At 44.3% G+C, this 27,501-nt stretch overlaps 1 protein-coding gene across 1 annotated transcript; it reads left to right on the top strand.

The window, feature by feature from the left end:
* Positions 1–233: 233 nt before the first annotated feature.
* On the top strand, positions 234–26,475 carry AJM1 (apical junction component 1 homolog). Its single transcript, XM_060251361.1, has 3 exons — positions 234–332; positions 20,691–20,776; positions 22,907–26,475. The coding sequence occupies exon 3, from the start codon at positions 22,972–22,974 to the stop codon at positions 26,203–26,205; it is 3,234 nt and encodes a 1,077-aa protein (XP_060107344.1). The 5' UTR covers positions 234–332; positions 20,691–20,776; positions 22,907–22,971; the 3' UTR covers positions 26,206–26,475.
* Positions 26,476–27,501: the final 1,026 nt, after the last annotated feature.

Below are 27,501 nucleotides of genomic sequence, written 5' to 3'. Positions count from 1 at the left end.
CGATTTAGCAAAGAAGAATGTCTTTAAAATACAACTGGCAAATGAAAGGCATCTGGAAGGTAGAATGTTCCCTGGCAGGCGCCCGGGCGCCAAATCTCCCTCCTGTAGACGCCAGTCTGCCGCTGGAGCACAGGAGCCTCGGCATACCAAAATGCTGGCAACTTTCCTTCCTGATTCCCGCGGCCCCTTTAAGGGCTGCTCTTTGCCCGCTGGAGGCGCTGCGGAGGCCGGAGCTGGAATCTTCCGCGCCGGAGCTGCTGGAGCAGGTGCCGGGCCGCGGCTCAGCGTGGGGGGCTCTCGTCTCTGCAGGCGCTGCGGGGGCGCAAGAAGAGGTGAGGGGGCTGCGTGCAAGCCAGGGCGCCCAGGTGTGCCCCGCAAGCGGTGGGGGGGGGGGGGGGGAGCGAAAGCGAGCGTGAGAGAGAAGATGGTGCCAAGGAAGGAGGACATCACGTTCGGCAGTGCCCAGATGGGTTTCTTGGAGGGCATTGGAGGTGGAGAGACCTAACGTCCCAGTCCCCGCACGATCTGGATTTAGGGTGGCGAGGGCGTCCCGCATCAGTGCTGCGGCTGCACCGGTGTGTTGAAATGCGCTTGGCACCCTGGGGTTTTATTTGAGGTGAGGGCAGAAAAGCAGGAATTGGGAGGGGGGGCTAGATGTGTCGTGGACAGGCAGGCTGGATCGGCGGGAAACATGCCCCCCATCGCTGCCATCACTTTCTAACCAAGCTTGAAGGGGGGGGGGCAGAGCCCCACTCATCCCTCCCCCCTCCCCATATACTTCAGAGAATCTCCTGTAGGAATGACGTATTGACACGAGATTGCTCGTCCCTCCCCTCCAAATTTTGGAGTCACCCAGACCAGCCCCCCACTCCTTCCTTTAACAGTGCCACCTTCACCCTTTCCTTGAGATACTAGCTTAAGCTCTCCTGCCCTCATCTCACTCAGAAAGAATGGTGTCACGGGGGGGGGGGGGGCGTGATTTTAAGAGATGTTGGGAGTGGGGGAGGTGCCACATCAAAAGCTCTGGTAGATCAGTCATCAGCTCTGACAATATTTTTGTAACCATTTGGCTGTTTGATTGTACAATACGCCCCCCCCCCCCAAAGATCCTTGTTTCATTTGGTTGTTGTAAAAGGAGGAGCCAGGAGGTTAATTTCAGCTTGCTTTGAATGCCAGGGCCTCTCTTTGAAACATGTGCTCTGCAGTAGAGGAGAATCTGTGCATGTACAAAGTGCATTTTCTCTTCACACTTGAGGAACTGTGTGATGGCCTTAAACATCTGGAAATAGGATGCTGCCGGAAGAGGAGGCTGCTGTGGGTGGCTTCAGGCAAGTGGAGGCCCCTGAATTATTTGGATATTAGCCAAGAGTCAGATGCCCCCCCTTGATTGGTGATGTCCAATCAGACCACATTTTATTTTGACCTAGATGACATCTGGACTTATTGGTTTTCTAAATGGGTCTTGTGCCTTCTGAGTCATAACCCCCTAAATCCCAGTTGTGTGAGAAAGGGTTGTGGTTCTTTCTGGTGAGAAAAGCGCTCTGTGCATGCTTGCTTCCTTGCATTTTCCAGAGCTGAGCCTCAGCACGTACAGAGCCTTCCTAACTGACTTGTGTGGGTCTCCAATGAAAGATGCAGGCAGGCAGGCTTCGCACACATTTAGAGTTTTCCCCTGCGGTGCCATTTGGTCTAAAAACATTATTGATCCACAAATCTGCCAGGCCTGTAACTTGGGGGTTTGGCAGGACCCAGAGGCCTAGAACTGCATTGGGAAGGGGGGCTCCTACTGCCATCCTGGGCATCCAGTTTGCCTACCTTCACCATCACCATCACGAGCTGCTGTAGGGTTGTCATGATGCAGGGTGCAGCAGGAAGCCATCACTTTGAATCTTGCCTCTGCCAAAAACTTACTGAGTGGCCTCAGGCAAGCCACTTTCTCTCTGCCCCCACCTGCAAGCTGGCCTACTTTACAGGGTTATCATACAGATGAATCAGGCTGTGTACATGAAGCACCCTTGGCCTGCTTGTAACAGGTTGCACAAATGATATTTTCCTTACTGAGGTTTTGAGTCTCAAACAGCAAAAGGACAGGCATGGCAAAGGTAAAGCTTTGGGGGTGGGCATGGGAGGAGGAGGAAGAAAGGGAGAAAGAGGCTATACCTGTTGAATTACTGCACATGAAATCCAGGGAGCCTTGGATGGGGAGGAGAGACACAGAAGGGCCCTGGAGGATGCATTCTTCCCCTTTGGGAGCTGTTTGGAAGCCTTCCAGGGGTATCTGCTAGCTAGACCATTAGTCTGTTCCAGCATGGCTACTGCTCTTGTGCTCTTGTGATACTGCGCAAGATGGGCAGAATGATCTGACTCTGGGTAAGGCAGCTTCTGAGGAGGAGTGGCCCAGAGAACAGTGACAGTGGACCTGCTTCGCATGCAGAAAGTGCCAAATTCTTTCCCAGGCAGCTGCAGCTAAAAAGATTTCAGAGAGCAAATAGGCTCTGCTTGGAGACTCTGGGAAGCTGCTCCCAGTCAGAGTGATCGGTATCAGGAAAGATGGAGCCCTGTGATCTGATTTGGCATAAGGCAGCTTCATGTGTCTGTGGAAAGAGTGACTTGCAAAGATCTAGTAAGTGGAATGCATTGCATGATCCCACGAGCAGATGTATCCTGGCTTGCCACGTTCTTAGAATTGGCTTACGAAAAAGGCCGCAAGATATGCTGATAGCTGTGGAGGCATATTTTTAAAAGAGGACTGTTCACAGAGTGTAGGTCTACTCCTTGTTATTAGGCATGACAGCTCAATGGAGCAGTTTACTTCTGGGTATTGGACGGCGGTAAAGAACAGTAGGGAAGGGCCCTCACCTTCATGCCCTGCTTTGTGGACTTCCTGAAGCATCAGGGTGTCTGCTGTTGGGGTACTGGATTTGCCTAGGGCTGCCAGCCTCCAGGTGGGACCTGGGGATCTCCTGGAGGCATGGTAATCCTTGCCCTCCTTAAGCTCCACCCCCAAATCTCTATGAGTTTCCCAACCTGGAAAGTATTGACCTTTTCCAGCAGAGAGTTTGGACTTTTAGAAGTATGAGAGAAACCACCGCGACTACTCAGACTCACAAGGAGAACACTACCAACTGACACATTTCCTGAGATTCGCCTCCCCCCCTCCAAATTCTATGCTAGGGGCTAAGAGGGACATGGAAACCGTAGACCCGACCCACTAGGCCTTCTGCCCGACCCAGCAAGGAAGGGGGAAGATTTTTGCTCATATTATTCTGGTTATTCCCTACTGTTTGTCCACACACGTGGGAACTTTGTTCTTGTGGGACAGAAAAGAGACTAGAGGTATTTGTAAAGTAAATGTGCCTTCATCACAAACATGGGCAGTGGAAAAATGGTGAACCTCTTGTTCGGAAGAGGAAAAATAGCTCTCGTTTGACCATAGAAAAAACAGCCTTCAAAATCATGTGGGTATAGTTTCTCCTTAGGGAAAAGGATGCTTTTCTGGGCTGGTGTGTGTGTGTGTGGGGGGGGGGGAGAGTGGCTGACAAATTGGCCATTGCTGACTGTTTATGACTAGATACTTCCTCCACACAACCTGCTTTCTGACTAAGAGGAAGGAAGATGTCTTGAGCCAGCAGCCCCCCCCCCCCTTTCTATTGACAGATTTCATTATGATTCTTCATTAACTGTCTCTTCTCCCCTGCCCACCCCCTGAGTCTGAAGAAGAAGAGACTTTGCTCTATAGCAGGGGTGGCCAAACTGTGGCTTGGGAGCCACATGTGGCTCTTTCACACACGTTGTGTGGCTCTTGAAGCCCCCGCTGCCCAGTTAGCCAGCTTGGAGAAGGCATTTCTCTCTTTAAATCACTTGTTCAAGCCAAGCCAGATGGCAGCTTGGAGAATGCGTTTAAAGTTAAAGTTGTTTTCTTTCTACCTCTCTCACCCCATCTATTTGCTTTCCTCCCTCCCTGTATTGTGGCTCTCAGACTTCTGGCGTTTATTCTATGTGGCTCTTACATTAAGCAAGTTTGGCCACCCCTGCTCTATGGCAAACCAATTGGGTGAGATTTAATAGCAAACATGAGGACTACCAGCATATCAAGGCCTCTCTTTTTTTTAAAAAAAGGATCATTTTGAATGGTATTCTCAGAAAGCCTCCTTGGAAGAGTCACTTGAGAGACATTCTGCACAGTCAGCTTCTTGATGTGATAAATTCCCTCCAAGCTGGGCTTCTGTCGCTGAGTTGTTGCATTTTCTGGGGACATGGAGCAGGATATTTTGGCCCTGGCAGAGTTTGTGAAAGTTTGGGAAGTCCCAGGTCTCAGTGGCAGAACGTGTGCTTTGCAGGCAGAAGAAGCCAGATTAGAAAGCCATTGTGATGTAATGGTTAGAGTGTCAAACTACTCCTGGGTTCAAATCCATCCTCTGCCGTGGAAGCTCACTGGCAACCTTGGAGAAAATATGGAGCAGAGGTCCATCAGTGGCTATTAGCCACAGTGTGTGTGTGTGTGTGTGTATTGGCCACTGGGTGACACAGAGTGTTGGACTGGATGGGCCATGGGTCTGATCCAACATGGCTTCTCTTATGTTCTTGGGGCAGTCACTCTTTCTTAGCTTGACCTACCTCATGAGGTGGTTGTTGTGAAGGGGAAATTGGGGGAGAAAAGAATGATGTACACTGCTTTGGATCCCTGTTGGTGAGAAAAATGTGTACCTAGGTATATAAATCATAGATGTTGAGAAAGATTCTTCTGTTGCAAACTAAAGTAGATAAGGCTGAGCTAGATGGACTAATGATCTCACTCAGTACATGGTAATTTCAGTTGTTTACATATGTTTCTCTTAAAAAAAAAAAAGAAAGTGAAGATTTCCTGTCCTGAAAACTACCTCTGGGCACTATTTTGAAAGATTATAAAGGAAACTCAAGTCAGCGATAAAAATCCATCATTAAAACGGTGGAAGAACTAAAATTAGTAAAAGACATCATAAAAGCAGTTCCAAGAGAAAGTAAAATGGATCACCTTCCATCTAAAAGCACCCTTTAAAAGTCTGCTGAAATTTAACTCCCCCATTCCTCTGTTTTCACCATTTGCTGAACCCTTTGACAGGGCAGAAACCTGCAACACCTGTTGAGGGAGATGAAAGCAGAACAAGCATGTACATCGCCAGCATCAATTCCTTTTGTCCACCTTTTTCATCTCTCTGCAAAAGCCTCTAATTTGTCTTCAGTGTGCATGTGTGTAAAACCGCTTTGTCAGTGCCATTATGGAGGGGGTGGCACATTGTGTGGGTGTGCAACAACCTTGGGATTGTGTGTTGCCAATGACTTTGCTTGGTGATGGCTTCTACCTCTCTTCTCTGCCTGTTGCTGTAGAAGCAGCTTCCCGATTCCTGGAGCTAGTGACAGGCCATGCTGCTTGTCCCAAGGTCAATCTTAGGCTCTTCTGAACTGATTAGAAGGCATACCACAATGGAGGAGAAGTCTGCTGACCTGGATTCCAGGGTGGAGACTTCTCCTTCATGTCCACCCCCAAACCATATGGAGAAATAGTACAATTTCTGAGCCCAGTTCCATGTACGGAGATCAGTTGTGTCTGTGCTGTGCACGTAGATAAATGCTGCAGATCTCTGAATCACGCCTCTTTGGCATGGGTTCTCCCTGTCTTCCCTTAATCATGGCTCAACATTATGGCTGTGGACCATCTGATCACACACAAACCTGCTGTCTTCTGAAGCAGTGTGCTGGTCCATCTGGTCCAGTGTTGTTTCCTCCAGTTTCAAGCTTTCAGGCAGATCTTTTCGTATTGCTGTGGAAGATCTTTTTAGCTGGAGATGTCAGGGACTGAAACTGAAACCTTCTGCATTCAAAGGATACATGCTACTACAGTGCCCCCACTTTTCCAAGGACAGTGACATGCCATTGACAGACCGAGCATATGATGCTGCATTACCAAGTTAAACTTTGGTCTATCTAGCTCAATGTTGTCTGCCCTGACACAGCACTTCAGAGTCTCAGGCAGAGAAGCTCTTTTCCAGCACCTGAAGTCTTTTAACTGGAGATGCCAGGGCCTGATCCCAAGGCCTCGGGCATGCAAGGTGGGTCCTCTGTTACTGAGCCCTGAACCTTCCATGGTGTGAAGCTGCCTTATGCCATCAATCCATTGGTCCATCTAGCTTGGATCTCACTGTCAGCAGGTCACCAAGGTCTCTGGCTGAGGAAGATCTTTCCCAGCAGCTGCCAGCAGAGATCCTTGAGCTAGGTGTTAAAACCAGGACCCTCTGCATGTATAGCAGGTGTTCTGTGGCTCCTCCAAGCCCCAAATTATCCTCATTTTGCAGGTAGGACAGGGATGTGAAGCTGGCTCATTTGCCAAAGATCACCTAGAGAGATTGTATCAGAAGCCACATTTGCACTAGAGACATCCTGACTAGAAGCTCAGAGTTGGTACAGTAGAGTTTCCCATGGTTCATGTTGACTTGAGTTTCCTCTTGACCACCATTTGCAACCCGCTTTTCAAACTCTGGTCACAAACCCTGGTTAAGAGTGGAGTCCTCAATAAGGTTGGTGCAAATGCAATGCTAAACGATAGTTAAAGAAAAAGTGGAGTGGCCATGCCTAGTCTTTTAACTCTGATTAAGCATGGGGTCTGTATTGGGCTCCAAGGCCTCTCACGCCAAAGTGCAAATAGGCAGGGCCAACCTTGCTTTTGGACCAGGTTCATACTAGCAACAGGTGAGGTGGTCAAATGACACCTGGTCTGTTCCATTTCAGACTCCAAGGAGGAGATACCATGTGGCTGAATTACATTCTCTCAATGAAAAAACAAACAAACCCTGCACCTAGAAAACTAGATTAGGAAAAAGGCATGGCTAGACCTCTTTTTCCTGATATTTTTTCTTGAGCAGAGAGATTTTCATGTATGGGGTTTCTATCCACTCCCTTTGCAGTCTTATACAGCATGGTCTTGGAACAGTCAGTTTGCTGTTTGTGTGATTTAGTGAGGGATGCACCAACAACACATTCTGGGACACTGTTGGGGTGATCTCTGTACCCTTCCTTTCCACCTTCTCCTCAAACCCAGTGATTGCATCTTGGCAAGTAGATGCTAGAGGCTAATCTACCTCTGACGGTGAGTTCAGCCAACTCTGTAGACTTCTCTTTCCCTCCTGTCCTGGCTGTCCCTTGCAGCCTCTTCCCCATGCCCTCTTCCTTTGGAAAAGGAATGTGTGTGCTTGTGTGTGCAGTGAAACCATGGCAACTGTACGCTCTATTTGTGATGCCAGTTCTATCTCTGCATCCACTCCCTGGTGTATGCCATCAATGCCAACCAAGACCTCTTTGCGGTTTCACCCACAGAGAGAGGGGGGGGGGGGGACGGTATATCAGTTCCAGGCAACAGACTGTAACCTTGTCAGCCCACAAGAAGAATAATGAAAGGAGGTAATGCAGTGTACGGTTGCCAGTGAATCTGGGGGGAAATAGCCTGGCCTGCTCCTCTGCCTTTTAGTAGTTGGATCAGTAGAAAATCACCATTCATCACTTTTTGTAGCACAGTGAAAAGCATTATCACCTGCAAATATCCATAGATTAAGCTGCAGATAATGGCATAGGAGAGGAAGAAAAGAAGGTGGTGGAGAAAGAGGAGATGAAGAAGGAGAAGGGGAAGAGATTGGATTTATACCCCACCCTTCATTACCAGTAGGAGAGTGACTTACAATCTCCTTTCCCTTCCCCTCCCCACAAGATACCCTGTGAGACAGGTTGGGCTGAGAGAGCTCTCCAAGAACTGCTCTTGAGCAGAGCAGCTCTGACAGAGAGTTATGGCTGACCAAGGTCACTCCAGCAGGTGCACATGGAGGAGTGGGGAATCAAATCCAGTTTTCCCAGATAAGAGCCTGCTCACTTAACCACTACACCACACTGGCCTCTTAAGGGTTGGCAGCCTTAGCAGTGCTACAGTGGCTACTTTTTGGTTCCTTTGCTATCAAGTCACAGCTGATTTATGGAGACACTGGCATTTTCAAGGCAAGAGACATTCAGAAGTGGTTTGCCATTCCTTGCCTCCATATTCCTTGTTACAAGACCCCTAAACTTGTGATAAGACTCCCCCTCCCGTGATCATGGTATACTAGCCATGGTCACTAGAGGGAGACCAAAGCACACACTAAATTAGTCAACCCATGGTAGAAATAGTTACAGCGATTTACCGTAATTTCTGAAATGAGAGTTGCCCAGGCTCCAGTTTAAGGTTGTCAGCAGGCCCATAGAGGCCTAATCTGTGGAAATGGGTGGCTGAAACTTTCCATGGCATGAAGGTAACTAACATTCCATTCCAGCTTGCTTTGATTTAAGAACATAAGAGAAGCCATGTTGGATTAAGCAAATGGCCTAGGGTTGCCAGGTCTGTGTTGGAAAATACCTGCAGATGGGGATGGATCTGGGAGCGGGTGGAGTTTGGGAGGGGAGGGACCTCAGCATGGTACAATGCCATAGAGTCCACCCTTCAAGCAGCCATTTTCTCCAGGGGTGCTGATCTCTGCCAGCTGGAGGTCAGTTGTAAAAACAGGAGATCTCCAGGCTCCACCTGCAGGCTGGCAACCCTAACTGAGATCAGCATTTAAGAAATCCTGTTCACTGTGCCCACACATGCTCCTTAGCAGCCATTTTCTCCAGGGGGACTGATCTTAATCTTCTGATGATCAACTGTAATAGCAAGGGTTGCCAGGTCTGTGTCGGAAAATACCTGGGGACTTGGGGGTGGAGCCAGGAAAGGGCACGGTTTAGGGAGGGGAGGGACCTCAGTATGGCACAATGCCATAGAATCCACCCTTCAAAGCAGCCATTTTCTCCAGGGGAGCTGATCTCTGCCAGCTGGAGATCAGTTGTAAAAGCGGGATCTCTCCAGGCCCCACCTGGAGGCTGGCAACCCTACAAGTCCACTGTCAGACATGCTAAATAATGCCATTTCAATCCACTTCCACAACCATTTGCAAGTGGATTTTGCTATTTTGCACAGTAAAATCCATTTGCAAAGTGCATTAAAAGTGGATTGAAAATTCATGATCTAGGGTGTATCACACAGTGGGCAAAACCCAGGTGCCATCAGGAGTTCTACCAAAGGGCCTCTCTTTTAATGCTAGACATCACTGATGCAATGCACATCAATTGATGTAATGCTCGTGATTGATGTGATGCTCATCAATGCACATGCTCAGAGAGGTGCCCAGGGCTGAGTTCTTGGCTCCAGTGAATCACTACATGTTCTCAGTATTCGATCTGAAGGGCCCTAAGGGCATGTCCAGGCAGTCAGTGGCAGGGTGCTTCAGTTGAGCAGTCACAGGATAGCAATGTATATCTAGAGGCAAAGTAACTACACCACAGAGAGGGGGTCTGGGGGCCAGCCTTAGTGCATAGGATGTAAGAGCTGTCTAGCCCAGTATTATCTAGCAATGGCTTTCCACGATTTCCTGCAAGGGAAGCTCTTTCTCAATACCTGAAATCCTTTTAATTGGAGATGCCAGAGATGGAAACTGGGATCTTCTCTGTGTGTAAATCTGGTGGTCTACCACTAAACCAGTGACCCATTTAGATAACGCTGCCTCATGCCTAGTCAAACTATTGGTTCCTCTAAACCAGCATTGCCTACTCTAGCTGGCAGCAGCTCTCCAGGGTTTTTCATATCGCAGAGGCCATGCCTGTGGTGCTTTCTCTGTGTGTTCTGCCCCCTGAGCCATTCTTAAGATGACAGTGAGTGCAATCTGGTCCCTCTCACCCAGGGTTAGCTACTTTGACTAGCACTGGCTTTTGAGGACCTTTCCTTTTGCCAAGCCCTTTAACAAGAGATTCCAGAATGGAGTCTGAGACCTTCTGTATATTCAAAACATGTTCTCAGTTTAGGATTGCCAGCTCTGGATCGGAAAAGACTTGAAGATTTTAGAGTGGAGTCTGGGGAGGGCGGGGTTGTGGAGGGAAAGGACCTCGGTGGGATATAATTCCATCAAGTTGACTTTCTAAAGCGGCCATTTTCTCCAGGGAAACTGATCTTCGTAACCTGGAGACCAGTTGTAATTCTGGAAGATCTCCAGCTACCACGTGGAGACTGGCAGCCCTGGCTTAGCTGCTGAAATATCACTCTCCCTTAAGCAGAAATGGCCTTAGACCCAGTCAGACCTTCATTCCCTCGGGCTCAGTATGCTGCGAGTGGCAATGGCTTGTCCGAAGTCCCAGGGGCACAAAAGTTTTTCCCAGCTTGAGACAATTTAAATGGAGATGCCAGAGACTGAATATGGGACCTTCTGTCTGTATGGAGCTCTGGGATCTTCTCATGAGAAACTGCCTCCTGTCAAGTTAGGCCATTGGTCTGTCAAGCCCAGAGTTGTCTCTTATGACAGGCAGGTGTTCTGCAGGGTCTCAGACTGAGAATGGTCTGTCCCAACCAGAGAGATTCTTTAGCTGGACATGCTGGGGAATGGACCTTGGACTCTCTGCATGCCCCTTGTGCATTGAGCTACTCTTCCATGCTCAGCCTGAGAAGAGGATTTCTGAATGGGTGAGCTTCAATGAATTAGCCCCAGTACAAATTCTAGAAAAGCCCTTTGGCAGTTTTAGGTCATGGCAAAAACTTCAGGGCTCTCTTGAAAGAAACTACTGCAGAGTTCATGTGTGGGGGTGTAGAAAGAACTGATGAGATTCTCTTTACACTTTTGCTGTAGAATGAGCCAATTTTAGCTCCTGTTCAAGAAGCTGAGAGCTGTTGTTACGGTTACAGAATCGACTTGGGTGTGGAGGGAGCTGTGCCCTTCGTCTGACGTCCTGCTCTAGTGCTCCGTTTTTTAGATGTGACATGTGGTTTAAGGAGGATACCTTCCTCAGGACAAAGAATGAGACTTTCCCTCCCACAAAAAATGTTAGTTTAACAAAGCTTGGATGGTTGTTATCACCAGTTAGGTCTATTGTGAATTATCTTTGTGCTTATCTTGTATACTTTTGAGCTTAGAAATGTTGCACCTGGTAATATTTGTGAGGCCCTGGGAGGTAGAATCAAGACCTAATGAATCAGGATGAGTGAAGAAGATTTTAAGGCACTGCAATTAATGTGTGTCAAAATTTCTCTATCTTGGAGCCTGCCCTGCACTGATAGCATCACTGAGTCACATGGGGGCACCCAATTTGGTGCCTCCAGAAGGCCGGTGCCCCAGGGACGGCCCTGGCCCTGCCACTAGGCAAAGTAGGCAATTGCCTAGGGCACTAGCCTTCCTGGGGCACCAAATTGGGCACCCCATGTGCCTTGGTGACATAATCAGTGCAGGTGGGTGGGGGCACCAGAAGTTAGCCTTGCCTAGGGAGCCAGACAGTTTAGGACCAGCCCTCATCTTGGAAGCTTGGGAACCAACTTTTTAATCCATAACTGATAATTTAAGATCTCTACTTTAGATTTGGACTATTTGAATCCAGAGTCCAACCCCCTGCACAATGCAGAGAATTCACACATACCTCCTCCCCCCAGTGACCCCTGTTCGACGCCCAGAAGATGGCAAAAAACCTCCAGGACCCCTGACCAAACTGGCCTGGAGAAAAACTGCTGCCTGACTCCCAAGTGGTGATCAGCATTCACCCTGGACATGTAAGAAAGGGCCATGAGAAATAAACACTGATGCAACCCTTCCTGCCTTCCTTCTCATGATCTGCCTAAGTTCACAGAATCAGCATTGTTGTCAGATGTTCATCTAGCTTCTGTTTAAAAACCTCCAAAGGAGTGCCTACCACTTCCTGAGAAAGCCTGTTCCACTGTGGAACTGCTCTGTCAGGGAATTCTTCTTATTGTTTAGCTGAAAACTCTTTTGATTTAATTTTAACCCATTGGTTCTCATCTGACCTTCTGGGGGCCACAGAAAACAACTCCATACCATCCTCTCTCTCTCTGTCCTATATATTCATATACAAATATGTTCAAAATAATTTGACACTTGGATCGACTTGCATCTTAAACACCACAGAATTACTGGAGCATGTGTAACTAGCATTTGGCCCCCTTTCTACAATTCTAGCTTCCCTTCAGCGCTGCCATTTAAAGTCTCCATCTAGGTGTGCATCTCTTGCTAACCAACAACTCGTTACCACAGGGATCTCTTACTGCACTTTTGCACTGTGGGGAAATAGTGATCTAGCAACCAATCACCTCGCTTCCTACGATGCTTGTTTTAAATAGCATGTTTGAACAATGGCACTCTATGTGGTAGAGAGAGGAACTACCAGAATTTTAGCATTTTTTTTGTACAATATACTTTTATTAACATATAATTCAAAATTAAAAATTACAGTTACATTTATAATACAATATATCTAAGAGACTTAAGGAGGTGTACTTTTCATGCATTAATATATAATCTAAATATCTTAAGCAAATATCTCATTACTTAGTTCAATAAAGCTGTAATACTTCTATATTTGGTATCTCAGTCCGTACATGTAAATATTCTAATATTGGTAACCAGATTGCTATAAAATCAGATTGATTTTCCATGTTAGTTATTGGTTTCATTTGATCATTCAATTTAGCCATGACATATATATTCCAAATGGTTTTATACCAGAGGTTGATTGTTAATGTTTTTTAATTTTCCCAGTTACTCGCTATTACTGATCTAGCTGCAAATTTAAAAACGTAACCTTATAAATTTTTAAATAACATTACATGCTTTAACTTCGTTTCTGAGATTCAATAATAGTGATTCAGGTGATAAATTTATTTTTTGTTCTGTCATTAAATGAATTTCTTTTATTACTGTTTGCCAAAAGGGTTGAATTTTCGGGTATTCTAGCCAACAGTGTATATATGACCCTATGTTGTTACATTTTCTCCAGCAATAGGGTTGAGCCTCTTTATTTAAATATACCAAATTCTTGGAAGTCATATACCAAAAAATTAGAATTTTAAAAACTTGTAGGCGTAAAGAAATAATTGAAGTTGTATGTTCTATATTATGCCATATTTTCTCCCAGTTTTCTAATGTAATTGATGTGGTACATATTTTTCCCATTTAGCTTGATATGTAAAACCGGAATTCTTTGCAATATTATCCAATATTTGATTAATTTTAGAAATATTTGTTTATTCTCATCAACCAAATTAATCAATATTTCAAAACTTAATTGTTTCATTATTTCTGGTAGTTTTATTTTCTTACACATATTTTATATTTGAATATATTGGTACCAGGATACAGTTTTCCCTAATTTGTTTTCTAACTGTACTTGTTCTATAATTTGATTTTTATACGTTAAGTCTCTTAACGTATTTATATTGGCTTTTCTTCAAGTTTTAAAATCATTTCTGTCTAGTCCAGGAGCATACCATTTCTGTCTTAAAAAAACCAGAAAATCAGGATATTTCTGGTACAAGGTTTTTTTCTATATAAATCCCATATTTTTAGTGTAGTGAGTAAAAAGTCATTTTCTTGGATATTTTGGTCTATCATTTTTATTTTGCCATATTACTTCATCTTGTAAGGTGCTGTGAATTCGTTAAGTCCTAAAACCCAATCTGATATATTAAATGATTTTAACATAATCAATATTCTCGTTATATGGGTTGCTATATAGTAATTGTATAGATTAAGGAATTGAAATCCTCCTAAGTGGGACTGCCTATACAATGTATTAGCCTTAATTCTATGTTTTTTATTATTCCACAAACAATTCAAGAGCATATTTTGTCATTCTAAAATTTGAGATTTTTTGATAAAAATTGGTATTGTTCTAAAGAAAAATAAAAACTTAGGCAAAATTTTATTAAATGGTATTGATCTATCCAATTAAATATTTGTTTATTCTATTTTTGAAGTTGTATTTTAACTTCCTGCACTATTTTACAATGATTCAACCGAAATATATCTTGAAGATTAGATGGTATTTGTATTCCCAAGTATTTTAGAGATAAAGTAGTCCAATTAAAATTGAAATGTTTTTGCAAATTCTGTATTTGAGTTTTGGTAAAATTTATAGGTAACAATTTTGATTTTGTTTGATTTATTGATAGTCCAGAGACCTCACCAAATTCTTGAAGTATCTTTTCTAACTTTTGCAATGATTGGTAGGGATCCAATAGAAACAATAATATATCATCTGCAAACATGGTAAGCTTATTTTCTTTCTCTCCCATATTAACACCTTTTATTTCATTTGAAGTTCTAATAATAGATGCTAGAGGTTCTATCACTATTGCAAATAACAATGGGGAGAGCAGGCATCCTTGCCTTGTGCCTCTTTTTAAATTGAATGTTGTGGAATAAAAATTATTTATTTTCAGGGTTGCCTGTGGATTTTCATATAGTGCTGAAACAATATTTAAAAAATACATTTCAAAACCCATTTTATATAGTAACATTTTTAAATATGATATACTAACAGAGTCAAATGCTTTTTCTATATCTAAGGAAAGCAATATAAGTGGCTTTTTAGTTTTTTCAGTTAGTTTCAGAATATTTAGTACTTTATGTGTATTATCTATTAGATCCCTATTGGGCATGAAGCCTACCTGATCTGGCTTAATATACTCTGTTATAAATGTATTTAGCTTTCTAGCTAAAATTGAAGAAAATTTTTTTAAATCTACATTTCACAGATATTGGACGATATGAGGATGGTAAGGTTAAGTCTCTATCGGGTTTTGGTATTATGGCTATTTCAGCTTGTTTCCAAGACATAGGCATTACCCCTTTTTCTCTAATGTAATTGCATGCATTTAGAAGAGGATTGTAAACCGCCCTGAGCCCGCCTTGGTGGGGTAGGGTGGGATATAAATCGAACAAATAAATAAATAAATAACAAAAGTTGCACAAAAACTTTAAAAAATTCTGTAGTGTTTCCATCTGGACCTGGGGTTTTATTTGTTTTTAATTGCTTAATAGAATAAATAATTTCTTGTTTTGTAATTTGGCTATCCATATACTTTTGATGTTCATGTTTCAATTGGATATGAAAATTTTTATGGAGATAATTCTCTAATTTTGTTTGGTCAGTCTGATGAATTGAGTATTAATTAGTATAAAAATCCAAGAATGTTTGTATTATTTTCTGGTTATTAGAATGTAGTTTACCATTCTTATCTTTAATTAAATGAATTGTTCTATCACTGCGTTTAGCCTTAGCATTTTTTGCCAGTAGTTTTAAATTTTTCAGTGAATTTTGCCATATTTACTTTTCAAATATAATATATCTTTTTGAATTGAATTTAGTTCTAATATTTCTAATTTACGACGTTCTTGCAGCAATTTTTTGTATTTTTTTTACTGCATGTAATTTTGTGTTTCGGCTCTAAATCTTTTATATTGTTTAATAATTCTTGTTTTTTTCTGCATTTTCTGTTTTTTAAGGAATGAAGGAATAGATATTAAATGCCCTCTCAAGACTGGCTTTAGTGCATTCCAAGTAACCATTGGACTCGTCAATTCCGGAGGATTTTTCAAAAAATATTGTTTTATATGCTTGTCTATTTCTGATTTTGTATTCTCATTAGCTAATAAAGAGTTATTCAAAGTCCAATGATATGGTGGTGGTGTTTCTTCATTTTTTCTAATAACACATTCAATCCATGAATGGTCAGTCCATAATTTGTCCCCAATTTGTGTTGAAATAATCCTTTCCATTATTTTTGTTGATACCAGTATGTAGTCTATACGGGTATATACATTATGCCTGTTGGAATAAAAGGTATAATCTCTCTCCTGTGGATGAGACTCTCTCCAGACATCTAAGTACTGATGTTCCTTGATTAATGCATCTAGTTCTGTTAAATGTTTTGCTTGCTTTTTTGAGGTTTATTTGTTAGTTTTAGTTTTATCTAGGTTGAAATCAATTATATAATTCAAATCCCCTCCTAGAATAACATCTCTTTCTTTGAAGTGGTCTAATTTTTGAAGTTTCCTTTAAGAAATGAATTTGTTCCTTATTCGGTGCATAAATTGAACCAATTGTTGTTAACTTATTTTCCAAGTGGCCTTTTATAAACATATACCTCCCTTCGGGGTCTTTCATAGTATCAATTAAATTAAACCTTACATTTCTAGAAAGTAATACTGCCACTCCCTGTGACTTTGATGTTCCTGAAGCTTGAAATTGCTGTTGAAACCATGAATCCTTAAAAATCAAATTAACAGAATTTTTAAAATGTGTCTCTTGTAGCAATAAAACATCAGGTTTCAATTTGTGTAGATTAGTTGACACCCTTTTCCTTTTAACAACATTATTCAAACCTCGTACATTCTGAGAAAGAATGTTAAAATTTTGAACCATTCTTAAAACACTTTATATTAGAGATATGCTATTGAACAATGAATTACTTATAATATTATTATTATTTTTTATAAACAAAAATATCCTAATAAAATATCTTAACAATAACACTGTATTTTAACTCTTTTTCTATATTTGTATTTATATTCTGTTAATTTAACTCCTTATTCTCCTATAGTTCTATTCTAATACCTCTTAGTTTATAAGACTATTTCCCTATACTATTCTAATATCTAACAATCAATTTTACTATTCTAATACCTTACCTATTAACTAGTATAAATTTCTAATTTCTATTATCTCTAATTCTACTAAAACTAACTATTAAAATATTTTATTGAAAATTAACTAAACTATTACTATAACTCTTCCTATATCTAGAATTATTAAACCTCGATGGCTCCTGCAAAAAAGCAGGCCAGTAAAAGTACCTGTTACTTTTACTACCAAAAATGGGATACAAACACAAAATTGAGAACTTTTTCCCTTTTGTTAACTAAAATCTAGGTTAGTCTCCCTCAGAAGCAAACTGTAATATTAAAGGATACATAGTTTTTTTTAAAAAAAATTATTCTATACCATGAGTACTGTTACTCTATATTCAATTTTCATACTTATCATTTATAAACAATATATAAAAAAAAGAAAAAAACAATAGATTTTTTTTTCACTGTATTGTTCTTGGAGATGAAGAAACAGGAATTCTGCTGTTCTTATTCTTTGGGGGAGCTTCCTTTTGGTGATCTTCTTAGCCATTTCCAATGGTTCTTTAAGTTCCAGTTTTTTTAAGAGTTTCAGTCCTGACTCTATATCAGTTGCTTGAAGTCTTGCTCCATTGTAAATCACTTGTAGGGTTGTTGGGCCAGACCATTTATATTTTTGCTGTACTGCTTGCAGTTGTTGCAGTATAGGTTTTAAGTCACGTCTTTTGTTGATTGCTTCAGAGGTCAGGTCCGGGAAAACTTCGATTTTAATTTCCTTATATTGAAAGGCACCTTTTTGCCTAGCTGTTTGAAGTATTTTTGTCTCGACTCTGTAGTCCATAAGTGTTACCACTACGTCTCGAGGACCTTTCCTTTTTGCATTGAAAGGACAGCCCAATTGGTATGCTTTTGTTACTATAGGCACTATTTCATCCTCAAGGCTCAGTTCCTTTGCCAACCAATTGGTCATAAACATTTGTAATTCCTGCATTTCGGACTCTTTTTCTGGAAAATCTCTGAATTTCAGATTATTTTGTCTGAGCTCTGTTTTTAAGGTTAGAATTTTAAGAGCAGTGGAGTCATTTTCCTTTTGCAGAATTTGATTTTCTTCCTGAACTGTTAATGCCAGTGTCATAGCCATGTCTGCAGTTTTTTTTAACTTCTGTTAGTGTCATTTTTATTTCAGTTAACTGTGATTGCATTGGCTCCAGCATAGATTTAATCTGTTGTAATAAGCTATTTTCTAGTTCAGATAAGTCTGTTTTAGTAAGGGGAGCATTTTGTTCTTGAGTCTCCTGAGTCTCCATTTCCCCCTCCGCCATTTTAGCGTTGCTGCGGCTTCCTTCCTCCACCTCCGTCAGCAGCGTTTTTGTGAAATAATGGCTTACCAGGTGTGATTGTTTCTCTGGTTTCTTCTGGGTTGGTACTGTCTCTTTTTCTTTCATTTTATTTCCCATTCGTTGAAAGGAATTGCTGTTTTAGAGTATTTTCTTGCCGGGATCTGGGAGAGCTAAAGCTTTAGGCATCCGTTCTCTTCCACAATGCCATGCCGCCTTCAGAATTTTAGCATTTTCACAAGCCTTTATTGGTATATAACAGATTATTAATGAGGCAATACAAAGATACAGAAATAACCAGGGGTTGTTTTGTAGAAAAATAGGAGGTGGAGCTCATCCAGGGATTGTTATGCAGCTGCACCTACTATTAAATGGACAAGGTGGGGAGGAGGAGGGAGAACTGTTAGAAAGGTTCAGGAGCTGCGCTCCTGTGGGCTCCTGCTGAATCCGAGGCCTGGAAATAACAAAATAAGCTAATCATATACAGCTATACATTGGACAACTGATCCTTGATTAGCACACTCAAAAATAAAGCAACCTTTTCAGTTATTTCACGTGACAAATCATTCAGAAGACAACACACTTTGCAGCATCTCAGCAGCCTGTCATATCGAGCAAAATAACTACCAGAATTTAAAACAGTAAAGGATTTATTGAAAAAGAAAACATCATATCCTTTCTGTGCACAGCAACAAATAGAGCAAGGACTACAAAGAAAAGGTGCAAACATGCAGTCCTATACATGCCCTAGCTGGTCTTGTTTTAAGACAGGCTCTTTGAACTTAGAAGTTACATCATTATAAAAACTTCCCATTGCCTTGGAGTCTTTGTTCAAGCTGCCTACTGTTTGACTCCATGTGGCAATGGCAGCCATCAAGGTGGAGCTCAGGTGTGAGAGCTCCTTCCTCCAAATGAAATCAGCCAAAATGGACACTATTCTTTCTGAGCCAAAGGAATTGATCTCCTTTGTCTGCCCACCCCCCTACCCCCAGTAAGTCAAATCTAAACTCCTGAAGGTCACCAGGAAGAAATAATCTAGCTTTCTGTATCCCAAGTGTTTGCCACTTTCCATGAATCAGATTTCAGCTAAGATGTGAGCAGGCAATTTCACTGTCTTCCCCAATTGGGAGCAATCGACTTCTCCTTTCCTGCCAGTCTTCTGCCAATAGGAAAGAAAAACTTTTAAAACCAAACATGGGGGATTGCATGTCCTAGACCTTGAAATATTGAGATGTAGCCCACTGTAGAGTATGTTTTTCCACACCCTATTTTTGTATTTGAAGATAATTCTTCAAACATTTGATGAAGTGGGCTGAGCTCGGGATCATATATGCTTGTGCTGCAATAGGATGACAGCAGACACTATTGCATTCACTGCAACATACTAGAGTCATAGAGTTCTAGAGTGGAAGAAAGTCCTAGAGGTTTGTAGGTGGAACCTTGGGGGAGGGCAGGGAGCTCAGCAGGGTGTAATTCCATAGTGTCCACTCTCTGAGGCAGCCATTTTCTCAGAGAACTGATCTCTTGTCAGCTGGAGGTCAGTTGTAATTCCCAGACATCTCCAATTCCTACCTGGAGGTTGGCAAGTGGAGTGGGAAGATGTCCATAACATCCTCCTGCTCAAGGCAGGAAGCCTTAGCTAGATCCCATCCTCTGCTTCAAGACCTCTAGCAAGTGACATTCCATTACCCCCATCCCCAGCGTGGTCTTAGGCAATGGGGAAACTGCTGATGTGTCTCCCCACTGGAAGGAGGGGGAAAGAAGAATAAGTCTCCTCCTACTGCTTGTATGTTCCGCATCTGGGGCACGGGCAGGTGGCATCCAGTGGCAGTAAGGGCTGCTGGCTACCTCACACAGGGTGGGGGCAATATTTTCGTTGTGCCTGGCAGGGCCCAGGGAGACCTAGTGGTGGGGTGGCAGTGATTCTGGAGACCTGTGGCCAGTGGTCTTTCCCCTTTCTGGCAGCCACTAATCCTTTGTATGCCTGTTTGCTTTGTGTATAGAGCAGCTAACAGCCAACCCGTGGATGGCTGGGAAAGCTAGATGGGAGTGGGGGATGAGAGAAAAAACTGTTATGCTGTCAGCTCTGTTCAGATAGGGTTTCCAGAGTGCTAGTGGGGACAAAACATACTTTGGGAGACTGCATAGGTCTCAGAGTCCATTTTGAGTGCAAATAGGCTAATTCAGTTTGGGGATAGAGTTGGTGCTTACAAAGGGGGTGGGCTGCTGTTCCTTTCTCAGGAGACTTTGGAAGTTTGTCTTTTGTGATAAAGCAGGCTAACCCACTGAATGTTTGTGGAAGGGACTATATTTGTCTCAAGATCTAGTTTCTGAGGTAAATTGGTTAATGATTTGCAGTTTGGGGAGAAGCTCACATTTACATTGTGAGAATCTTGAGGTAAGGCAATAATCACCTCAAAAATAAAACCTTGGCAGTTAACTGTTCTGTGCACCAAGAGTTAACATCCACAATGTTGTAATTTAACAGGTCCAGCAAAAGCTATGTGTTACCTGTAAATTGTTTTAAGCCTCATTATTGAATCTCCCTATTTCTCCTATTCCTGGTTATGAATAAAAAGTTGGTTTGTTTTTAAATCCTGTTTTCTGGATGTCTTCTATATGATAGCATTTAGAAGGCTACTTAGAAGTTATTTAGAGTTCCATCTGTCAGTAGAAGGCTTTGTTGGTCTTAAAGGTGCCACTGAACTTGAATTTTGTTTGGCCGTTTTGAGGCATTTTGAGAAATGGTAAGTAGCATTATATTAAATAAATCTATGACCCTTAGAAAATGTTGTGTCTATTTGATTGAAAGAAAAAAAAGATGAGGGGGCATTTTTCTGATGCACACTTTGTTTATTTCCAGATTGGGGATGAGCACAAGTGTGGAGCCGAGACCACTGCTGTTGCTGATGTTGAATAGTTCTAAGCCACCCCTTGCCCCCAGACCAGGTAGGTGATGACTGGGATCATTTAGGTGGTTCCCCATCTGCAGGGCTTTTTTTTTGTAGCAGGAACTCCTTTGCATATTAGGCCACACACCCCTGATGTAGCCAATCCTTCTGGAGCTTATTGGGCTCTTAGTACAGGGCCTACTGTCAACTCCTGGAGGATTGGCTACATCAGGGGTATGTGGCCTAATATGCAAAGGAGTTCCTGCTACAAAAAAAGCCCTGCTATCTGGCAGCTCCACTTAGCTTCTGTTCATTTCAATAAGGCTTCTGCATAAGAACTTCCCATAAGACCATGCCCTATAATTTAATAGGAAGACACTGCTTTTAATTTTTTTTTCCTGGGCACCAAAATTTTCTGTGGCCAGCTTTGATAGTACCTCTCTGTCTGAAACAGCATTAACACAGGGGGATTCAAAGCAGCCTCCAGAATTTGGCCATAGTAATTTTTTTTCCCTGTTCATGGTTGTGGAGAAATGCCATTTTAGGCTATGGCTATCTGGGAGTTGGCAGGAAGAGGCCATCAAACTGGAGGCAGGCTTTGGTGCATGGTCTCTTCCTCCTTCCCCCTCCCCTCTCTGGAAGCAGCAATTCTGAGGAGGCCTCCTAGAGAGGCAGGCAGTCTTTCAGGCTCCCAGAAGGCTGCAGGAGGGTAACCCAGTTCCTGGGTGGGAACTGGGTTTTATATTAGTGATTTTTGGCAGGAACCCTTCTGTTTGAGTTGGGCTTTGAGTTCAGTCAGTTGGGTTGGTGAGTCTGTCTGTTCTGGACGGTATGGCCAAGGCAACTATTAAATTAGGGGAAGAAGGAGCGTTTTCCCCTACTTTGATTTATTTCTTCTGTTCACTGTTTTAAAATGCTTCTATATCGTTGTAAATTTTAAACAAATATTTTGTCTTTTTAAAAGGTAGTCCCTCTGTACCACATAGTTTCTCCAACTGCCTTAGGCCACGCTACTGCAAGAGGGGAGTCCAGGAAAAGGGGAAGGCATACAGTTGGCAAGGGTGCCAGTCCTCCAGGGGTCTCCCAAAGAAGGACTGGTCTCTGTCATAACCAGGTGCTGGGTTGGCAGAGGACCTTGAGGCCAGGCAAGAGGGATTGGGAGTCCTGTTCCTCTCAGCCAGGAACCCCTAAATTGAGCAGGTGGTAGCAGCGTGCCCTAGTGGTGGGAAGAAGATAAGCTTACTTCAGGAGTTGGCAACTCAAAAGGGAGTTGGCGGGACCGAGTCTGAAGGCAGAATCGAATGGTTCCATCACAATGGTAATCTTGGCATATGGAGCTATTCAGAGCATCAAAACCCTGACTAGTGGAGACTTGACTCAGCCTTACCCTTCTGTCTTCTGAGGTCAGCAGCAGTGCTCATAGGCATTCAATCTTATTTTTGTGACCAGGAGAGCTGTAAACTCACCTCCTAAAAAATATCCTGAGATTTTTAGTAAGCTGGATTCTGTACCTGATACCAAATCGTGCGCTTTTGCAGATCTGTGGTACGTATACAGTCTGACTGGTCTGTGTAGCCAATAGCTATTTTTTGTGGGGTAGGCTGCTAGCCTAGGAAGTAATATGGCAGATCCTGATGTAATCAGTACACTGCAATCATTCAGAGGAGTGTTCAATTGTTTGTTAGTTCAGTAGATTCTTTTTTCTAAACTTCAATTTTAAAAGGTACTCTTAATTAAGCAGGATGCAGGGTTTTTTTGTTTTTTTAAAAAAAGTTAATTATTGAAATTCAAGAAATTTCAAAAACTTCCAAGAAAGTCTCACATAGGAGGGATTTTTTTTTCTAATAAGGGTCCAACTGTTGGGGGCATCTTCTAAAGGACAAGTGAAGATTATGTTTTTCTTTTAAATTATTTTATTCCTATGCAAATAGGATGAATGGATCAAGTAAAACTCCCATGATGAATCTTTTAATCTGTAGACAGCTCTTAGGACTTGTCCTTCTATAAAGAGAAGTCTGTATGCCTTTTTCATTCCTTTGTTGGTGAGGAGACACAAGCAGAGTCCAAACACATTAAAGGTTTGTTTAAACTTAAAGCAGAAGCTGTTCATGTGATTTTGCCTTTTGGTTTGTGTCCTTTCTCTAGAGAGCCTTAGAGCCAATACTCTCCTCTTTCTCTTCTTTTCCAGAGTTTGCTGAGGTGCACTGAGATGATCTGAGAAGGAGCTGGAAAGAGCAGAGAGTTGCTTTTAAGATGACCCGAACGGACCCACCTGATCTTCTGGTGTCTACGGTGTATCAGGACATCAAGGTGGCTTCTGTCAACCCCTCCCGCTCTGCCTTCTGCCAGCCCATGAGGCCATGTGATACCTCCATGACTTCATCCTCAGAGACCCACCCCCAGCACTTCAACAAGCGGCACTGCCGCAGCTTTGACTTCCTGGAATCCCTTGACGAACCACCACCCACACCGCCTGCCATGGAGCGCACCTCCCGGCGACCACCCACTCCAGAACCATCCTCTGTTCCTGTCGGCAAGAAGGCTTCTGTCAGGACAGCTGCTCCAGAGGCTCCTGTCAGCAAGCCCCACTCCCGAGGGAGAGACGCTCCAAAGGAATCGGTCCCTCGACCAGAGCCCAAGAGGCGTGCCAGGTCTAAGAGCACCCCTCGAGTCAAAACCGCCTTCACCCCGATTGCCATCCCTATGTCCTCCTGCTCGCCGCCGGTGCCGACCAGGAGGGGACGTGAAATCCATCGAGTCTCCCGAGAGCCTGAACGAATCGAGCTATCCCCACGTCGAGAAGGCGGCTATCCCTCCACGAAGGTCCTGATGAATGAAGTGCATCCGATCAAGCTGCAGCCCCAGCGCAGCAGTGGTAGCCGGATCTCGCCCCTCTGTGTCAGTGGTGCTAACTGCTATGATGAGGCACCAGCCATGAGGCCCGTGCCACAGAGCGTACATGTCAAACGCCGGGTGGACATCAAGCCAGATGAGGCTACGGTGATGCATGCTGCCCGCAGCAGCAAGGCCTCTCATGGCCACGTGGAGGTGCTGCCTCCCTGGCCTCGACCTCCTGGTACTGCCTACAGCTTGACTGTGCCTGGCAGCCGACAGATGTCCATGTCCCGGACTCCCACACCCAGTGACACCTATAGTGGGGATCACCGGGTCCTGGCGCCATACCCTGCTGAACTTTATGATGGAGGTCCAGCCTTGCCAGAAGGTGGCTGCATCCCATTCTCCCCATATGTGCCAACCAAGTTCTTCTACACTGAAGAGCCAGGAAGCTTCCCTCTGAAAAGCTCTGGCTATGATGGATACCCTCCCCAGTATGGGGGTCATGCCCTCCCACCACAGCCCTTTTATGCGGAAGAGCCCCCCAAAAGCAGCTTCCATGCTCTCCCTCCTAGGACATTTTTTGTGGAGGATAACAGGCCTTATCCCATTCAGGAGGCCCCTACCAGGACATACTATGGGGATGACTCTCGCTTTTATGCCCCCAGGAGTCCTCCCGTAAAAGCTGTTTATGCCGAAGATCCTAGGGCTTACCCTGCCTTGAGGTCTAACCCCCGAGTCTTCTATGCAGAGGATTATGGGAAATATCATGAGCGGGAAGTCATGTCCAGAACCTACCCGTATCCACGCAATTCTCAGCCCATGCAGTTCAATGACTGGTACTGCCCTGATAGAGGGGCGCTGCCATGCCAGACTTGGCAGATGTCCCGTTTCACTCCCCAGCAGCCTGGACCTCGAGCCATGTTGTCCTCCTGGCATGCCAGCTACAGCGCCAGCCCTCCCCGGCTTGGCACAGACACACGTCACTATTCCAAGTCCTGGGACAATATCCTGACTCCCCATGTGCGCCGGGAGGATGCCATGTTGCGTGGGCGCAGCTATGAGAACCTGCTGGCCCGGGATCAACACCGTGCCTTATCCCCCGATGACCGACGCCAACCGGTTGTGGTCAATCTATCCACTTCACCTAAGCGCTATGCTGCGCTTTCACTCTCTGAAAACTCCCTCATCGAGAAGATGCATGTTGACGGTGGGCGTCATGGCTGGTTTGTCACCCCAGAGATCACTATCACTGACAATGATATCCGAGCCAATGGTTTCTGTAAAACAGAGAGGCGCTCAGCCAGCTGGGACGTGTTGGATTCAGGAGATGTACGAGACAGGGGTTGCATCCAAGCCCGGCCCTACGTTCCAGACCCTGGCACCAAAGAAAGCGCCCGCCAGCGCAGCCTGGAGCAGTTGGATGAGCTTATCACAGACTTGGTCATTGATTACAAACCCCCTTCCGTTTGCCCATCTAGTGAGGTTAGCAACTTGGCCGACCAGCTCAGGCGGCTGATAAGTGAGGGCATGGCACTGCCTCCCAAGAAACCAGACCCCTGGAAAGTTGCAGAGCCCCATCCTACAAAAGAACAGCCTGGCCCAAGCTCATTCCATGCTGAGCTTCGCAAGGATCAAGGGAGGCGCTCTGCTGACATGGCGGTGTCTGCTGCCCCATTTGAGAAAATGTTGGATGACTGCTCACCGGATCTCAGTGCCGACGAGGATGATGTGATGATGTGTTCTAATGCCAAGTGCCGCCGGACAGAGACCATGTTCAATGCCTGCCTCTACTTCAAGTCTTGCCACAGTTGTTATACTTATTACTGCTCCCGTAATTGCCGACGAGAGGACTGGGATACCCACAAGGAGAGCTGCATCTATGGGCGGATTGGCAGCACTTGCCGCCATGTGTTGCAGTTCTGTAGAGAGAGTGGAGAAGTGCACAAGGCCTTCTCACGAATTGCTAAGGTGGGCTTTCTCTCCAGGGGCCGTGGGGTACTCTTTTTGGGTTTCCCCAATGCAGGCTCTGCAGAGAATTTCCTGCAGTTTGGCTTGGAGAGCTTGCTGATGTCACCCACTTACCTTTCACTGCGGGAACTCGAAAGTTACTCTGACAACCTCGGGGACTATGCCCGGGAACTTCGGGAGGCTGGCCAACAGTATGACCCAGATGAATGTTTTCTCCTGAATGTAACCGTGGCTGTTGGACAGAAGGTCCCCGAGAGGCCATCGCCCAAGGTGCAGGTGCCAACGGTCAGGAAGTATGCCAAGGTGGCCTTAGCATCCTCGAGTCCTGAAAAGAAGATCCTGAAGAAAGAGCGGGATATGGAAACACTAATCCTGACACCTCCGCCTGGCACAGCTGACATAGACAAAGAAGGCGAAGAAGGGCGCAAAGCCCGTGAAGTCTGTTTTATTAACATCCAGCGGGAGCTGCGTATCCGTGGAGTTTTTTTACGGCATGAGTTCCCTAAGATTTATGAGCAGCTCTGTGAATTCGTGGAGAATAACAGACGCTTCACGCCCACCACTATCTACCCTATTGATAAGAGGACCGGCAAGCAGTTCATGTGTATGATCATGGCAGCATCTGAGCCACGTACTCTTGATTGGGTGGCGAGCCCCAACCTCCTTGACGACATCATGTGATCCTACTGCTACCCCTGATCTTTCTTTCTGTCCAACCCAGGGCCTCCTATTTATTGCCCTTTTCTTAGAAGTGTATTTTATTATCAGAGTACTAATGTGATTGGTCGGAATGTTCCTGTTCTTTCTGATGCATAATTGTTGGCTGTGGAATGGGCTGGTCTGGGATGGGACCAGGTTCTCTGGGGAAAGAGGCTGTGTGTGGCTCTAAGTACAAATCATATCAGGATCAAGCTGAAATGGAATTTCTTTTCAGAAGTTGAATCTGAAATTTTCAAAATATCATTTTAAAAAACCATTATAAAATGCAAGATTAACTTCTATTGGTAATTGTGATGTCGGCAATACTCAGTCATTGCCGAATCCCAGACCTTGCAATCTGTCCCCAAAAGCCAGCTATTTCCATGGTAGACAACATTATCAAAGATTTCAGGTTTTCACGGCTGGTAACATCATTAGGCTTTGTAGAATCTTTCGGGATCAAGTGCCGTGTTCTACTGGAGAAAGTTTTCCTTCCAGACGTTTTGTTCTCAGCTGCGGAGAACATCCTCAGTGGCGTTGCAGCCGGAGCAGGCGCTCTGACCTTCTTGGCTGCTGTGCATTGAGTGGGGCCAGGGCTGCTGGAGAGCTGCTATTTCTAGGCTGGAGGGGGTGTGGTGAAAGGGCAATTGGTCTTTGGATGTGCCCAGGAAGCCCCACCAAACAATGGGCACATCCAAAAACCAATTGCCCTTTCACCACACCCCCTCCAGCCTAGAAATAGCAGCTCTCCAGCAGCCCTGGCCCCACTCAATGCACAGCAGCCAAGAAGGTCAGAGCGCCTGCTCCGGCTGCAACGCCACTGAGGATGTTCTCCGCAGCTGAGAACGAAACGTCTGGAAGGAAAAATGTCTCCAGTAGAACACGGCACTTGAGCCCGAAAGATTCTACAAACCCTAATGTAGAGAACATTGTTTTGTTGGTTTTTAAACTGATTTTGGAGAATAGCGATGGAATTATTCTCCATCAAATTTTCATAGGGATAATTATCTTGACATTTTTGTCTAAACTCCCCAGCTTATTTTGCCCTTATCCTGCCATCTCTGTATTCATGCGTACCAAGGGCTGGGGCTTATTGGGTTGGAATGGGATTGATGTTTATTTTAAGCAACTGGGCTTACTGACACAACTTGAGGTCTTGGGGAGGCAGGGGATATCCTTCCAACCTTGCATGTCCTCTGCAATGGTCCACCCTTCCAGTCTCTCTGGTTCACTCTCTAACAATTAGACAACAGTGCTACCTCTCTTAGGATGTGTGGT

The sequence above is a fragment of the Heteronotia binoei genome, chromosome 12, assembly GCF_032191835.1.
Source record: "Heteronotia binoei isolate CCM8104 ecotype False Entrance Well chromosome 12, APGP_CSIRO_Hbin_v1, whole genome shotgun sequence".
In the NCBI taxonomy this organism is placed as follows: domain Eukaryota; kingdom Metazoa; phylum Chordata; class Lepidosauria; order Squamata; family Gekkonidae; genus Heteronotia; species Heteronotia binoei.
This window is presented reverse-complemented; position numbering and strand designations above follow the sequence as displayed.

What these genes read in the sequence shown, in the direction of transcription:
- AJM1 (XM_060251361.1), top strand. Translation starts at nt 22,972, where the DNA reads ATGACCCGAACGGACCCACCTGATCTTCTGGTGTCTACGGTGTATCAG.